General features: G+C 34.6%; 3 protein-coding genes and 2 pseudogenes across 5 annotated transcripts; 2 read left to right on the forward strand and 3 right to left on the reverse strand.

Moving 5' to 3' along the window:
- Positions 1-53: 53 nt before the first annotated feature.
- On the reverse strand, positions 54-4118 carry AT2G13520 (annotated as a pseudogene; the record flags this gene model as incomplete). Its single annotated transcript has 1 exon — positions 54-4118.
- Positions 4119-4206: 88 nt separating this feature from the next.
- Positions 4207-5262, reverse strand: AT2G13530 (annotated as a pseudogene; the record flags this gene model as incomplete). The annotated part of the gene is made up of 1 exon: positions 4207-5262.
- A 353-nt stretch (positions 5263-5615) lies between these two features.
- Positions 5616-11798, forward strand: ABH1 (ARM repeat superfamily protein). The gene is made up of 18 exons (NM_126934.4): positions 5616-5868; positions 5953-6012; positions 6112-6168; positions 6654-6725; positions 6834-6896; positions 7070-7246; positions 7431-7559; positions 7783-7849; positions 8029-8228; positions 8444-8514; positions 8977-9061; positions 9208-9276; positions 9368-9486; positions 9794-9932; positions 10134-10634; positions 10725-11024; positions 11109-11354; positions 11438-11798. Exons 1-18 carry the CDS (start codon positions 5785-5787, stop codon positions 11543-11545), a joined length of 2547 nt encoding a protein of 848 aa, NP_565356.1. The 5' UTR covers positions 5616-5784; the 3' UTR covers positions 11546-11798.
- A 102-nt stretch (positions 11799-11900) lies between these two features.
- On the reverse strand, positions 11901-12347 carry AT2G13542 (defensin-like protein; the record flags this gene model as incomplete). The annotated part of the gene is made up of 2 exons (NM_001036276.1): positions 11901-12070; positions 12287-12347. The coding sequence occupies 2 exons, from the start codon at positions 12345-12347 to the stop codon at positions 11901-11903; spliced, it is 231 nt and encodes a 76-aa protein (NP_001031353.1).
- Positions 12348-15333: 2986 nt separating this feature from the next.
- Positions 15334-16155, forward strand: AT2G13547 (uncharacterized protein). Its single transcript, NM_001335392.1, has one exon. It carries the CDS (start codon positions 15904-15906, stop codon positions 16114-16116), a length of 213 nt encoding a protein of 70 aa, NP_001318218.1. The 5' UTR covers positions 15334-15903; the 3' UTR covers positions 16117-16155.
- The last annotated feature ends 529 nt before the right edge of the window (positions 16156-16684 follow it).

Below are 16684 nucleotides of genomic sequence, written 5' to 3' on the forward strand. Positions count from 1 at the left end.
AAGAAACATTAAACTTAAAAAATCTAACAAGACACAAAAATATCCCAATCACCATTCTAATTACCTCTCTCTGCAGTAAAACCATTGTCATCCACAAAGGGTATCCTCTTGCCACGTAAGATTGAAATCTGAAACCTGTGATCACACTTGTTGCTATGTCAGAAGCGCCTCTATTACAGTGAGCACGTTCCATCATGAGAAACTAATTTGGCTTGTCTTTAGTGAGAAGCAGAAGCTCAGTAATATGACCCAAAACATTAGGCCACTCACTTGGTTTGTGCAAAGCTTGAATAATGTCATAGGTGGATGAGGCGAATGTGAATTTATCAAAATGATGATGAGACATACAGTCTAAAGCCCATTCCCAACTTTGCATCTTAGCATCAAAAAGAGATAGTACCTGAGTAAAAGATCTTATACTATGCAGCAGAACCTCACCGTGTGAGTCTCTAACCACCCAAGATGCCCTTGAGAGTTGATGTTTCTTAGACCAAGCAAAGCCGATATTGCATTTCAATTCATCTGGCAGAGGTGGAATCCATTTCTGAGAGGGCAAAACTTTATGATTTTCATGACTATGAGCCTGAGCCAAACACCATTGATGACATTCCTCAAACGCCTTGTCCACTAGATTAACTGTCATTGATCCTATACCCTCAAATAACAATTTAATTCTGTTTTTCCATAAAAAACCAAATAATCCAAGGACCAACAATCTCAACCGATGATGAATATCATGTCTTTGTGGTAAATCAAACAAAGAGCTTATGTTTGCATAAACAGAACCCAAAAATTCAAAGCCTGAAAATGACAAATGAGAAAGAGCCCAAACTTGTCTATCAAAAGGGCATTGAAACAAAATATGATTGATTGTTTCATCACACAATAAGCATCCATCCTTAATAATCATTCCTCTAGTTCTGAGTCTGTCTTCAACAACAACTGCCCCTTTTAAAACTTTCTAGAGGAAGATTTTAATTTTTAGAACTGTCTTTAAAGTCCAAATTTTAGCAAACAATGGATTTAAAGATGGATGAACCTCAGACTCTTGATACAACTGATTATGAGTCTTCTTGCTTATCAAATCATTCCCATACTTAACCGAATAAAGACCATTATTCGAGTGATCCCAACAAATATAGTCTTCTTTATAAACCACTGGTCTGTGTTGAGAATCAACTGAATATCCTTCCAAGGAAACAGATCTCTAAGCATGTTGAGATTCCAATTTCTAGACACAGAATCAATAAGTTGACTAACTTTCAACTTAATATCCATTAAAAGCTGCCTATTCATTGGTCTTCTATTTTGTCCATCATTCAACCATTTATCAGTCCAAACATAAGTCTGATTCCCATTCCCAATGATTGTTCTTAAACCTTGAATGAGTAATTCTCTACCATACAAAATACTATTCCAAGCATAAGAGGGCCTAGTTCCTTTAATAGTAGTAAGAAGATCAGAGTTGGAAAAATACATGCTCTTAAAAACTTTGAAAAAGAGACTTTCTTTCTCATGAATTAATCTCCATGCCTGTTTGGCTAATAAAGCTTGGTTAACACATTGCAGATCCTTAAAACCAAGCCCTCCCTGATCCTTAGGTATAGTTAACCTTTTCCATCCAATCGAGTGAATTTTTTTTTGTTGCATAGTATTCCACCAGAAATCCATCATCACACTGGTCAAAATTTTGCACAAAGTCTTCGGCAGTCGAAAACAAGTCATTGCATATAAAGAAAGAGCCAGAGCAATAAATTTGAGTAAAACCTCTTTGCCACCCTGAGATAGTTTTCTAGCATACCAGCCTGTCAAACGAGTGTGTAGCTTTTCCTTAATAAATCCAAACAGCTCCTTTTTAGAACCCCGTAAACAGTCAGGTAAACCACCTTCTAAAGAAATTTTTCAGACCGATGTTTTATCCAATTCTTGAGATCATCACCAACTTTGGCCCCAAAAGTGATTGCAGATTTATCTAAATTAATCAGTTGGCCAGAAATGTGACCATAATTAGATAAACAATTCAATAGTTCCTCACATTCTTCCTTTGTGGCCCTACACAAAAGCAAGGTATCATCAGCAAACAACAAATGGTTTATTGATATTCCTTCAGCTTGAAACTGAATTTCTGAAATTTTTCCTTTCTTTTCAGCTTCATTAAGAATATGAATTAAAGCCTCCGTGCATAAAACAAACAAAGCTGGAGAGAGGGGATCACCTTGTCTAATACCTCTTTCTGGAATAATGTGACCATAAGGTTGCCCATTAATCAGCACAGAGTAAGAAACAGTTGTTACACACTGCATAATCTAGGCAATCCATTTCCTGTCAAAACCAAGAGCCTTCATAATAGCTTCCAAAAAAACCCACTCAACCCTATCATATGCCTTAGACATATCAGTCTTGAAGGCCATCTCTTCTCTTGACATTCTATCATTAGTTCTAAGACTATGCACCAGTTCATGAGCCACTAAGATATTATCAGAAACCAATATTTGAGGAACAAAAGCGGATTGAGTTGAAGAGATAATACTTGGAAGATGTTTTTTCAATCTGGCAGTGAGGATCTTAGAGATGATCTTATATAAGACAGAGCACAAATTGATGGGTCTTAAATCCGACATACTTCTCGGTTTTGTGATTTTTTGAATGAGACAAATGTGAGTGTGATTCCAATCCTGTGGTATAACACCATTCTCAAAAAAAAAAAAAACTCGCTTAAGACCTGAGTTTTAACCAAATCCCAATGTTGTTGAAAGAACAAAGCAGTAAATCCATCTAGTCCTAGAGCACTTTCACAATTAATAGAAAACACTGCATTATACACTTCCAATTCTGTGACATCTTGAGTTAATTGTTGATTCATATCCAATGAAACCTTTGCTTGAAAACCATTCAAAAAATTATCCTGGCCTATTGGATAAGAAGATGAAAAAAGATGCTGAAAGAACGAAGAAGCAATTTTCCCTTTCTCACTAATCCTGGTGTGTTCTTGTCCATTTTCATCCAGAAGGAAGCTCAAAGAGTTCCCTAATCTAGAAGATTTCAAAGAAGCATGAAAAAACCAATGTTTTTATCTTCAGCAAACAGCCATTTTTGACTACTTTTCTGTCTCCAAAAGAGTTCATCATCCTCATCAGCAAGACCCAATTGATCTTTAATATATGCAATTCTAGGCCAATTTGGAAACTCATAACTTTTCAGCAAATCCAAATCTTTCCTCAATCTTTGAATCCTACTCTAAGCATTAGTATCAGCTGATTTTTTTCCATACACTAATAGCTCTTCGACATTCAATAAGACTAAAGATAGAGGAGTGAGAACCTTGAGACATTGCATTGGTCCAAGAGTTGGAAATCACTTGAATACAAGAAGGATCATCAGCTATTCTTTTGTCATAACAAAACTGTCCACGAAACAACTCGTTATCATTAATAAACTTGACTAAAACAGGACGATGGTCAGATCCAAATCTCTCAGAAACCACTGGTGAGAATTTGGAAACAAAGAAAACCAAGAGGAATTCCCAAAGCATCTATCCAATCTACACTGAATCCATTGACCATTTCTAGTCCCTCCCCAAGTAAAGCCATTGCTTGTACTACCTAGTTCATGCATATCACAAGTATTCAACATGTCTTGAAAAGATTGAAACGAAGAAGGTACTCTTCTCGGACCCCTCTCTTTCCCGTTTTCGACTTAATATCATTGAAGTCACCTATCATACACCAAGCTTGCTTCCGATGTGATCCAAGACTACACAACTTATCCCAAACCTAAGGCCTAAGATATGTCACCAGATGCCCATAAACACAAGAAACAAAGCATACTTTATTTCTAGAAGAACACTGAAGATCCAAAAGATGTTTATCATCAAAAAGAATCTCAATGTCCAAATGGCTTTTCCAAAAGATTGCTAAGCCACCACTTCTCCCTTGAGGTTCTATTGTATACATATAGTTATAACCAAGCCAATCAATAACTTTTGAAACAAACTCGTCAGGATTCATAGTCTCCATGAAGAATAAAATGTCCGAGATATGATTTTTTTTCATCTCCTTAAGGTGTCGAATTGTCCAAGGATTCCTCAAGCCTTGACAATTCCAACTAAGGACGCCTTACTGATCCAACGGTGGTTCACTTGGAACCACCGTATTCTTGTCTCTCTTGAAACTTTGAGCTTCTGTAATGTCTGAGGGTTTTCTTTTCCTTTTGAACACCTTTTCAAAATGAGGAGAGGCAGGAGACTGAATAACCTTATTCTTCAGAGACAGCTCATTAACTAGTTTTTCTTTCCTGAACTGAAAAGGAGTGAAATCCTGCATTATATGATGTTTAAACCCTGAAGTGGAGGAACTAGCCTCACCAACACATGTGGTAAATCCAGTACTAATGTCCAAATCTAGCATCTCAGCTAACAAAGTATTCTCTGGATGACTATCAATTGCAACAGTAGCTGATAGAGGATTTGCTGGCAAAGCATCTACCCTTCCTTTGGGAGCAATTGACTGAAAGGGAAACTCAGCCAGCCTCGGTAAAAACATCTTCTTCTGTTTGCCTTTCTCTTGTAATGATCTCACATCATGTTTGATGGAATCTAAGACTTTGGATGGGCATCTATTTTTATCATGAGTTAATCTTTGACACAAGAAACATCTCTTTCTAATCTGTTCATAGTCAAAAGAAATTGTGACAACTTCACCAGATGGAAGTTGTACCTCTTTATTGTTACGAAGTGGATTGGCGACATGAAACAAAACCCGAACACGAACATAGTCCTGAAACTGTGATTTTTCAGAGTCCATCACCACCTCCTTCACTTCCCCAATACAGCTCGTGATCTCTTTAATTGTGTCCTGAGTATAATAGTTCACCGAAATATTCCTCACTCGACCCCAGATTGGAAGAAAATTCAGATAATCAATTGGAGGATTCTCAATCCATCTATCCATGACTACACCCCAATTTATCTTCTGTCCAAACTCCAATTTTCATAATTTCTTCTAAATCTTCCTCAGATTTGAAGAAAAATTGGAATCGATCCTTTGAGAGAGCAACACCTCTAACCCGAGAAGAAATTCTCCAAATTCGTGGCATATCTAATATCCAATTAGACATCCTTTGATTCTCTAGATTCAAAAACCTACCCAACTAACGACAGTTGTTTCTGTTAATTGAACAAAAGCGCGGTTGATCAGAAAGAATCAGAGGCTTATTGTCTTAAATCGACATATTCTGAATGGCTTTATCCAGCTCCATGATGAGATCCTGATAGAGAGTAAACAACTTTCCCGAACTCGTCAAACCTGATTTGCAGGAAACAAACTCCAAGAGAAAAAACAGTGAAGAAATCCGAGTAATTCAGATGATAACCAACACAGAACTGAGAATCACAAAGCAAACTCTCGTAACAGAGAAAGAGTCAGAACTACCAAAAATCCGAGGAAGAAAACAACAATTTAGACCGGACCGAACACGTAAATATTTCTGGTAGAAGCTCCGTTCAGAATAGAACACCTGAGAGAAAAGTCTTTAGGCTCCAAATTAACTGGGACGACTATTGTTTTAACGGCTAGTTTCAGCTACTAAGAGAAAGAAGAGAGAGAAAAACTTTTTGTCAAACTCTTTTTGTGAACTCCTTTTCTTAGATGACAACACTTATGAGAAAAAAAAAAAAAAATTAGTTTTGACGAGACACGGACATAAAAAAAAAAACTAGGGCAGAGTGACTGATACCAAAGGAGAAACAACAAAGAGACGAACTGAAGAAAAACCTCTCGGAAGAAGATGAGCAATTGGAAAACTCTTCTCCTTCGCATCGGCGAAAAGGGACCTGAGTACGGCACTTCCTCCGACTACAAAGACCACATCGTCAGTATCTCTCTCTCGATTCATCCTCGCTCTTAAACCCTAATTTTCTCACTACTCAAAACTTTTCCGATTCTCTATATACAGGAGACTTGTTTCGGTGTCATTCGTAGAGAAATCGAGCGTTCTGGAGATCAAGTTTTGCCTGTAAGTGACTTCGAGCCTTCAATTTTAGGATCTGTTGTGATGTATCTCTGTGGATATTATTATTGTGTGTTCTCATTATTTTTGTTTTCGTCTTAACAGTTTCTACTACAATGTGCTGAACAATTGCCTCATAAGATTCCTTTGTATGGGACTTTGGTAAGTCTCTTATAAACTAGTTACCTTGGCTTTTTCATTTCTGGGTATGTGTTGGATGTTGGGCTTGCATTTAGATGTGTTATATATGTGGAGGTTTTGATTGAGTATGTTATGGTATCTGTGAACTGATTCTTATCGAAGAATAATTAGCTCGAAGCAATAACGGAAGGCATTTAACTTGAAACAAATGAACACTTCAGAAACACAAATAATAGTGGAAATGCCCTTAAGGTGGATCATTTTGTGTCTATTATATCATATATAACATGTTGTAGGAATCTATTTATTCATAGTATTCATCAATATTTGCTAACTTCTGAGTAATAAAGAATGCTTGAATATTTTCTGTGTATAATTCTTATCTGTGTAAGTAGCATTTGGATCTATTTTTGAACTGAGATACCCTGTTCCCTGTTATAAATTAGTTCGATTTAATCTGATACACATACTTCGAAGTTTGATGGATGTCTTTCCACATGTTTAAGATTGGTTTGTTGAACTTGGAGAATGAAGATTTTGTCCAGAAGCTAGTAGAAAGTGTCCACGCTAATTTCCAGGTGAATAATCTAATCTGTACATCAAAGGCCAAGGATAAATTGATAACATAAGTTTTCTCAGTTACTTTTGTTTCTAATGTGACTGTTTTTCTTGGTCAAACATGCCAGGTCGCTTTAGATTCTGGCAACTGCAACAGTATCCGTATATTGCTTCGCTTTATGACTTCCCTGGTATGGTTGCTAATCATGTTTCATGGTTGCTTCGTCTATTTAATATGTTAGTTCATGTTTCTAATACACAGAAAGCGTCTAAAAAATAAAAGTGCGAAGTATATAGAACAGTATTTGTGAAAATTTTGAGATGTTTTGTCTATTTTCTAACATGTTTTAGTTGGGTTCTTTAGTTGTGCAGTAAGGTTATTCAACCTGCTTCTTTGATTGTCGTCTTCGAAACATTGCTATCATCTGCTGCCACTACTGTGGATGAAGAGAAAGGAAATCCATCATGGCAGCCACAAGCTGACTTTTACGTTATATGCATCTTGTCCAGCCTCCCGTGGGGAGGATCAGAACTCGCTGAGGTACTGCTCTTGGACTAAATACATTCTAGAAATTATTTACATTGAAGGCTATTAGAATACTGGATATGCGTTTCCAATTTTATAATGATGTCATCCTTGTTGGATCTGCAACCAACTTTGTTAGTCTGCTTTCATATCTATTATCTTAACTTGTATGGCCGCTGAATTTCCCTTTGGTTTGCAGCAAGTTCCTGATGAGATTGAAAGAGTGTTAGTTGGGATACAAGCTTATTTGAGCATCCGAAAGAATTCTTCCACCTCTGGGTTAAACTTTTTTCACAACGGAGAATTTGAAAGCAGCCTTGCAGAGAAGGTTTGCCTTTTAGTGTTTAATTCTTGAAGTTGTTGTATTTGCTTTGTGTTAGCTGCCCCTCTGATTTTGTTTCGGTAGATGTCTTGGCAAATGTATAAATAAGATGCATGGATGTGACGTTTCATTTCTGCTTTTGTTTGAGATAGATATCTGTTGAATTTTGTATCATGGTGTGATAACTTTTGGTCTGCGTCATTCGTCTTTCTCATTTGTGTCTCGTTAGGATTTCGTGGAGGATCTATTGGATCGAATTCAGTCTCTGGCTTCCAATGGATGGAAACTTGAAAGCGGTATGCTTATTTTGTCAACTTCTCATATCTCTTTGTATTACAAGATTGCAATCTTCTACGAACCCTCTCTTTTAATATCCTTATCTACCTTGTTTGACTTACAAATTGATCAGTTCATATGACTAGAGATATTAGTTGTATATTACAATTGACAATTTCATGCATATTCAATGTGCTAGTACCTAGGCCTCATCTCTCGTTTGAAGCTCAACTCGTTGCTGGAAAGTTTCATGAGCTACGTCCCATTAAATGTATGGAACAACCGAGTCCACCTTCTGATCATTCGAGGGCATACAGTGGCAAGCAAAAGCATGATGCATTGACGAGATATCCCCAGAGAATTCGTAGGTTGAATATATTTCCAGCTAATAAAATGGAGGTAATATTCTGGTTTTTGATGTCATTGTTTATCTGAATAGGACATATTTCATGCTAATGGAAGCTTATTATACTTGCTACCTTTTCAGTCGTCAACATTTTTCTTTTTTCTAACCTATTATATTTGTAGATTGATATATGGGTTATATGGTGTCCTTTTGTATTCCTTTTCTTTGTCTACCCTTTCTTCTGATTCTGTAACTATCAAACTCGCAGGATGTACAACCAATTGATCGTTTTGTCGTGGAGGAGTATTTGCTGGATGTGCTCTTCTATTTGAATGGATGGTGTGTATTTTCCCAAAGCTTGTGTTCTTTTGACGTTTTTGTATGTTTCTTCTATATTTTTCTTGCACAGTGGTCGTCCATTCATGCTGGTTTTGGTGTAGATCTTGGTTTTTGTCCCCCAACCATAGCAAATTAGTCACGTGTTTTCTAAATTATTAACCTTAGAGTATGGTGTATTAATCTAAGTTCATGACTTACTCTTTGAATAATATGGTCACTGATTCAGCTGGGCGACTAATTGGCTACTACTAAGGGCTAGTGTTTTTGCGTTGAGTATCTAGTTGAACCTAGCATATACTTATTTAAGTCATTATTATGGTTGTAGACTTGCCTAGCATATACATGTTTTCTAATCAACATCTTAGCTTATGCTAAGTCTCTTTCTTTCTGGTTACTAAATTTTGTTTGCCTTCTTAAATTATATAGAATTTTGTTTCACTAATTAATTTATTGCAAAGCTAGTCGGAAGGAGTGTGCATCCTACATGGCTAATCTTCCTGTTACATTTCGGTACGAGTATCTTATGGCAGAGACACTATTTTCTCAGGTAACTTCTGTTGTATAAATTTTGGGATTATCTCTCTAGTGAGTATTCACGTTGTAATATAAAAGCATACGTTTCTGGCAGATTATACCAATTAATTCCAAGATCTGTGATTTTTAAATATAACAATTGTATCTACTGTTTTTCAGATACTGCTGCTACCCCAGCCACCATTCAAGACTCTTTATTATACACTCGTGATTATGGATCTTTGTAAGGTACAAAGGATTATACTGTTCATCCGATGGTTTTTAAATCCCTGCTGTTATTTCTTTTTTCAACCTGATTCCAAATATTCAATTAATTTAGGCTCTTCCGGGTGCCTTTCCTGCTGTTGTTGCTGGCGCTGTTCGTGCACTATTTGAGAAAATATCCGACTTAGACATGGAATCCAGGACGCGTCTTATCCTCTGGTTTTCTCACCACTTGTAAGTATATAATTTCATATTTCTTACCTCTTGATTTTTTGTAATCTGGAAAAGGTGCTTTATTGTCGAATGTTTGGTGAATGTTCCATATATGTTAGAAAGTTACCTAGCTTATAAAATATGGATTATTGAAACATAAAATATGGATTTTCAGTCAGCATTACTGACGATTCGTTTACATGATACAGTGGTCGTGTTTGAGTCTTACTTTCTCGATTAATTGAGAAATATGTTATTCATCACATGAAGTTGATTACGTATTTCGTTTTGCTCTCTACTCTCATGTTGATAACTCCATGCTTAACAGATCCAACTTCCAATTCATCTGGCCGTGGGAAGAGTGGGCTTTTGTGTTGGATCTTCCCAAGTGGGCCCCTAAGCGTGTATTTGTTCAGGAGATTTTGCAAAGAGAAGTACGCTTGTCTTACTGGGATAAAATTAAGCAGGTAACAGATCGTCAGATATCCTAATAGCTGCCAAACTTAAGCATCAGATATACTTTTCTCTTAGCCTAGGGTTATTTGTCTTATTCCATTTTGTGGGGGATCAATGTTTCATCTTGTTATCCACATGGATATATCATTCCAAACTTAAGCATCAGATATCCTTCCTCAGGCTATATTGTTTTTTCTATGTGTGTCTAACAGAGCATTGAGAATGCGACTGCCCTAGAAGAATTACTTCCTCCAAAAGCTGGTCCGAATTTTATGTATTCCTTGGAAGAAGGTAAAGAGAAAACAGAAGAACAGCAATTGTCAGCCGAATTGAGCAGGAAGGTCAAGGAAAAACAAACCGCACGTGACATGATAGTGTGGATTGAAGAAACGATATATCCAGTTCATGGTTTTGAAGTTACTCTTACAATAGTTGTACAGACCTTACTTGACATCGGATCAAAAAGTTTCACTCATTTGGTCACTGTCCTGGAGCGATATGGCCAAGTATTTTCAAAGCTTTGTCCTGATAACGATAAGCAGGTGATGCTATTATCTCAAGTGAGTACATACTGGAAAAACAATGTACAAATGACGGCGGTGGCAATTGATAGGATGATGGGTTATAGACTAGTATCTAATCAGGCAATTGTTAGATGGGTGTTCTCTCCAGAAAATGTTGATCAGTTTCATGTGTCTGATCAGCCATGGGAGGTCAGTTGCGTTTTAACAGAAGTATATTTATTTTCTACACTCTGCAGAGCAAGTTTGTTTATCTTCGTAAATCTGTTTCTGTCTCTGCAGATACTTGGCAATGCTCTTAACAAGACTTATAACCGTATCTCTGATTTGAGGAAAGATATATCAAACATTACGAAAAATGTTTTGGTTGCTGAGAAAGCTTCAGCCAATGCACGAGTAGAGTTGGAGGCTGCTGAGAGCAAACTTTCCCTAGTGGAAGGTGAACCCGTTCTTGGTGAGAATCCAGCGAAGATGAAGCGTTTAAAATCAACAGTGGAGAAGACAGGGGAAGCGGAGTTATCTCTTCGGGAGTCCCTAGAGGCAAAAGAGGCTCTTCTTAACAGAGCTCTCTCTGAGACCGAGGTATTATATATTAGTTTAATGCAGCACATGATCTTATTATTTCCTTTTATCTACTAAAAGCTAATTGAGTTGACTTGTGCATAGGTTTTACTGCTCTTGCTGTTCCAAAGTTTCTTAGGTGTACTGAAGGAACGGCTCCCAGATCCAACTAAAGTGAGATCAGTGCAGGATCTAAAATCTATAGGTGCTGAAGATGACAAGCCATCTGCGATGGACGTGGACAGCGAGAATGGAAACCCAAAGAAGAGTTGCGAAGTCGGTGAGAGAGAACAGTGGTGCTTATCAACACTTGGCTATCTCACGGCATTTACAAGGCAATATGCGAGCGAGGTAAAAAATAACTTAATAGTTGGGATGTTGTTGTAAGAGCTTTAGTAGATTGAATATTGACTTGTTTCACCATGTTCTTGTAGATATGGCCTCACATGGAGAAGTTGGAGTCAGAAGTGTTCTCGGGTGAAGATGTGCATCCTCTCTTTCTCCAAGCCATATCTTCTGCACTTCAATTCCCATTACATTAATCTTCCTCTTTCAATCTCAATCAAACCTGTCTCTTTTGTTTTTTGTTATGAGATTCTGATTCTGACATCAAGTTATTAGGAAATTGAAAAGAGTCAAAAAACAAGAGTTTAAACTTTTAACACCAGTCTTGTTTCTGGAGCTCGTTTCTCAGAGTGGCCTACGCAAATATCGAAAGCATTTCATTTACCAAAAAGGGAACTGCATGTTCCGATTTGAGCACAATTGAGCAACCGTACTATAAAATTGTCTGCTTATGAGTAACAATATTAATTTATTGTAAGAAATTTATTATACTAAGAAGTTGAAGACAAACATAATGCTCAAGACTCAAGTAGCCGGTTACTACAATGAGTATCAATTTTTGTTATAATAGCAACAACATTCTGGTAATTTTTCACCTTTTTTAACAAAATCACACTGTCCTCCATCATACTTCGCCTTTCTACAGTTTTTGTAACATTGATGATTTCCGTAAAATCTCAAACATGGCCCAATGCAACGATCATATTGTTGGATTTGGATCACTGCAATTTTATAACCCAAGTTATATATATATATATGTGTATGTAAGACATTCCATGAAAACATTTTTCTAATTTCTGAAAAGATAATGTTTAACCATTGCTCTTCAAATGATCAAAAAAACAGTTAACCTCTCTAAATTAATATTCGATAAATTAATAATCTCTGTAAATTGAATAATAAAAACATTCCTTGTGTTGCCAAGATGTTGTAATTACAAACCGAAATTGTCAATATCGCTACAACGAAAATAGTCACATAAGTTTTTGTGACATCCATTATATTCACTTGAGAAAAATAGCCTCTCTTTTAAAAAAAATTCAGATCTTTATGAAAAACTCAATTTATATGATATATATTTGTGGAGAAAAATATCAAATTTGAACTACTCTTTCATTTCTTATTATTACTATAAATGAATGTTTTATATTTGTTAATATAAGGTTGACTAAAATTTAATGTGACTTAACAGTGGGTGATTGGTTAGGCTGTAGCTGTAAATTAATTGTTGTAAGCTTTTAGCTGTAGATGTGTTAGCTGTAGATTTAGTTTTTTTTTGCTGTAAAATTTTGGCAGTAACTTTATAAAGAAAATGAAAAATGATTCGTAATTATTTATTATATGTCATTATTGTATAATTTTAAAAAATATTATTTGAAATAGTTATATGAAATCAGTAATAAAAATTATATTTTAGTTTTTTAATAAAGTATCTATTATAACATTAATATAAACATTCAAAATATTACTTATAATATACATGAGTAAGGAGGAAATTTGTATATATGCACAATATATAATTTTATATAATATACATGGTGATGTGTATATTTGACGTTGTTGTTTTCAGCTTATTATTATTATTGTAATAAAATATATATATTTATTTAATAGTTAGTATATATATACGTATATATATCATAGTGACAATGTAAATAAAAGTATATAATACGTTATAATAGATGACAGAGAAAATAAAAATCTGAATATCTAAAATTTCTACAGCCAAAATAATAAGGCTTTAAGAAATACTAAGGGAGTTACCCGCGCCTTGCGTGGCCAAGAATTTTTTCTGAAATAAATTTTTAATTTTTATTGATAGAACATATTTATGAGATTTGGAAATTCTACATAATATTACAAATGATCAAACAAACCGTCTCTAAAACAGAGTATTTAAACATTCCTTAAAACCCATAACAACATAATACTCATCGATCATTTTTGTAGAAAATTTTCATTATCACTCAATCATCCAAACCGGAACATCTTGAATTCGTAGCAACCCAAGCATAAGCGGTGGAGAGTGTACTATATATATAAATTTAATAGGTCATTAGACGTATGGATTATGTATATCCAACAATATATGAATTTAAATGCTGAATATTACCAGTTTTTGATTTCCTCAAGTTCGTAAAACTCCGGGTGAAAAAAAATTTTAGAGCATTCAACTCTATTCATGAGACATGGTTTTCCTGTAAAATATTAAATTAGTGATGTTTTCTACCGTTTTTAGAAAATACAATGAATAAATATAAGTCAATACCTTTATACTCTTCAACATGCCAAAACATCAAAACACAAAAAACAGGATCACGAAGGTACGAATGATCATACTCTCGGTAATCCTCGCTTCTGAAACTCTATTGTATACATGGCTGAAACATAAAAGGGTAGCTTATTCATAATATGAATAAAATATAAAACTAAAATATGAACACAATATCAACCAAAACCAAGAATTATAAACTTCAAAAGGGACTATGGTACCTCAGTTAACATCGTCGAACGTCTTTTCTTTTATCACTTGCCGAACGTCTTTTCTTTTATCACTTGGTGCATAAGGCTATCCAATTTCATTTTAAAAACTCGGCAAATGATATCAGGCCTATCTTCTCGCTTAAGCTTGTGCCTGGCTAGGTAACGCACGACTTCAGACCATTTAGGATTGCACGTAATTGTTACAAAAAGATCGGGAAAACATGTAAGAAATAGTGTCAAAACACAAAGTAGAAAAAAAATACGATAATAGTTAAAAAGTTTACATACGAATTTGTAATTTTAAGAAGATCAAAAGAGAAGAAATATAAATAATATCATAAAATTTAAAGGGTTATAATGCAAATGTTGAACTTTGGGGGACCAGCTGACTTCCTTTAATCTTCTTTGGGTCTGCCTATGCGGCAGACCCATAAATACTTTTTACAGAATCAAAATATAACTCAAAATAATAAGTAATTAAAAACAACTAAAACATTATTAAAAAATCTTCATCTCTTTTAAAAAATACCAGAAAAGTTATTTAGATGATACCCAAAAGTTATTTATTTGACACAATCAAACGAACATGGAACTCAAAAAATAAAATAAACAAATCAGTAATATCATATAAACACCAATTTATCAAACACAAGCACACAATAAACAACTAGATTCATAAAAAAAATTTGTAGCTATATAAAAAATCATAATATCAAAACTATCTAATGAGGAAAAAAAGAAACTGGACGATAATTGTGTGGCCGAGACTCGGTATTTATAGCTTAGGAATTAGGGCAAAACCCGGTATTATCCATTTTTCATGTTTGTAAAATAGATTTTTTAGGGTTTTACATATGACTGTGTATTTTTTTGGGCTATTTTTTTCAATAATTTCAATAGTTTCTTTATAATCAAGTTAGACAATTTTTTAATCATCCAAGACACGATCATTTCTTTAATATTGATATATGCAATGACAGAAAATCCAAAAGTATTGACTTATATAATATTCAATTTTCGCTACCTTTTTATTTTTTTCATACAAATACTCTTCAGATCTTGTTCAGTTGATGTCGATCTAAACTTTAATCATGAGCCTATCACAATGTTGTTGAAGTACATAAAACAAAGAATTAATTTATTTATAATCGAGTTAGGCAAATTTTAAACAAAACAAGTAATATAGTTATACATAATTGTATCAAAATATCATATATTGTTGTTATATGTATTCATGATAGTGAAAAAATAATAAAATCTTATAAATAATCAGCTTTATATATGAAAATATATAAATTAATATTTCGAATCACAAATGAATCTAACCATAAAAATTATAACTATATATTATGAATCAAATTTTATTAACAATACAAGAATAAACAAAGAATAAACATAAATTACTAAAAAGAATAATCAATTTAAATATTTTTAAATAGTTTTCAAAACAAACCCATGCGTAGCATGGGTACTCATATAGTTATAACAAAAGTTGAATAATCTTTTTGACCTTAAACACACTAAGACTAAATCTTATCGAAGAGGAAGCGTCTCTCTCTTCTCTCACATCTATTCTTCAGAGAGAGAAGGTGATTTCCGGTTTCTTAGAATTAAAATCCGGCGACCTCTTACCATAAGAACTTTACCTCTCTTCACTCTTCCAGATCTTTCAGAAAGGTAAAGCATGTCGCCAAAAAGGATCTAACCAGATCTGTTTATAATCTTATCTATATATGATCTAAATAAATTTTGATTTCATGTCGGATTCTTCCTACCGGCTATGTCCGGGTTTTTGTCTTCTCGCTCTCGCGAGATTGATCTCCTTTCTTCTAGCCTATTGAAAACTCTGCTTTTCTTCAAATTTCAACTGATTTGCCCATCCTCTCGTAGAGTAATATCTTCATCATCTCCTTTGGCTCATGAAGTTTAGAGCCAAGATCCGACTACATCAAGTTCGGTGTCGTCCGTGATGGAGCTTCCCCGGAGTTGGAGTTGCTCGAAGTTTTTTGAAGCTTATCATAAAATTGAACCGAGTTTCTTCGCGTTTTAGGCTTGAACTGGAGACCGGCAAATGGGAAGGGACTTACCACCGATACAGAACTGGACCGCGATGGCTATCACAGTTGGCGGTGTTCGGCGTGATGCATGCAGGGGTGTCCAATTACCTGACGCGTGGCTCGGCGGAGTTCCATCACTCAACACGTGTCAGCATCTAAAGATTAGGATTTTAATCTCGACCGTTAAAATTACGCTTGTACTTTATTTTGGGCGTTTCCCTATGTAAAAAGTCCATTGGGCCTTTCTTAATAAAATCGTTGGCCGACTAAAAAAAAAGACTAAAATCTTATCAACTATATATACGTTAAATTGAGATTAGTATCCACAGATTTGTGCATCACACCACACAATTGCTACTTGTAAGCTACCAAATTAGACAACATTAAAAATTTATATTTTTCATATATTGATTATGGTTTTTTGTAGTCATAAGTTTTTCTTCTACAGAGGAAGAAAAAAAAGAGTAAAAATAAGTTACTTTCTTTTCCGCATCACCAGTTATATTAAACTAGATAAAGCCCGCCTAAATAGGTGGGTGTAAGATATAAATTCAAATTTTTATCGATAATTTTAAAATTTGAATAGTAAATAGTGTTTCACACACCTTTTTAATATTTAATTTAGTAATTTTTGTATTAAACAAAATATTAATCATATACATTCGATTTTACTATACATTTTAACTATTTATTTGAGGATAATTAAATCTATTTTAATTTTATACGCTCCATCTTATAGTTGATATTTGAATTTTATATATTAACTCATACACTTTTCAGCCTACAAAAAAAAAA

Source organism: Arabidopsis thaliana, chromosome 2 (genome assembly GCF_000001735.4).
Source record: "Arabidopsis thaliana chromosome 2, partial sequence".
Classification (NCBI taxonomy): Eukaryota; Viridiplantae; Streptophyta; class Magnoliopsida; order Brassicales; family Brassicaceae; genus Arabidopsis; species Arabidopsis thaliana.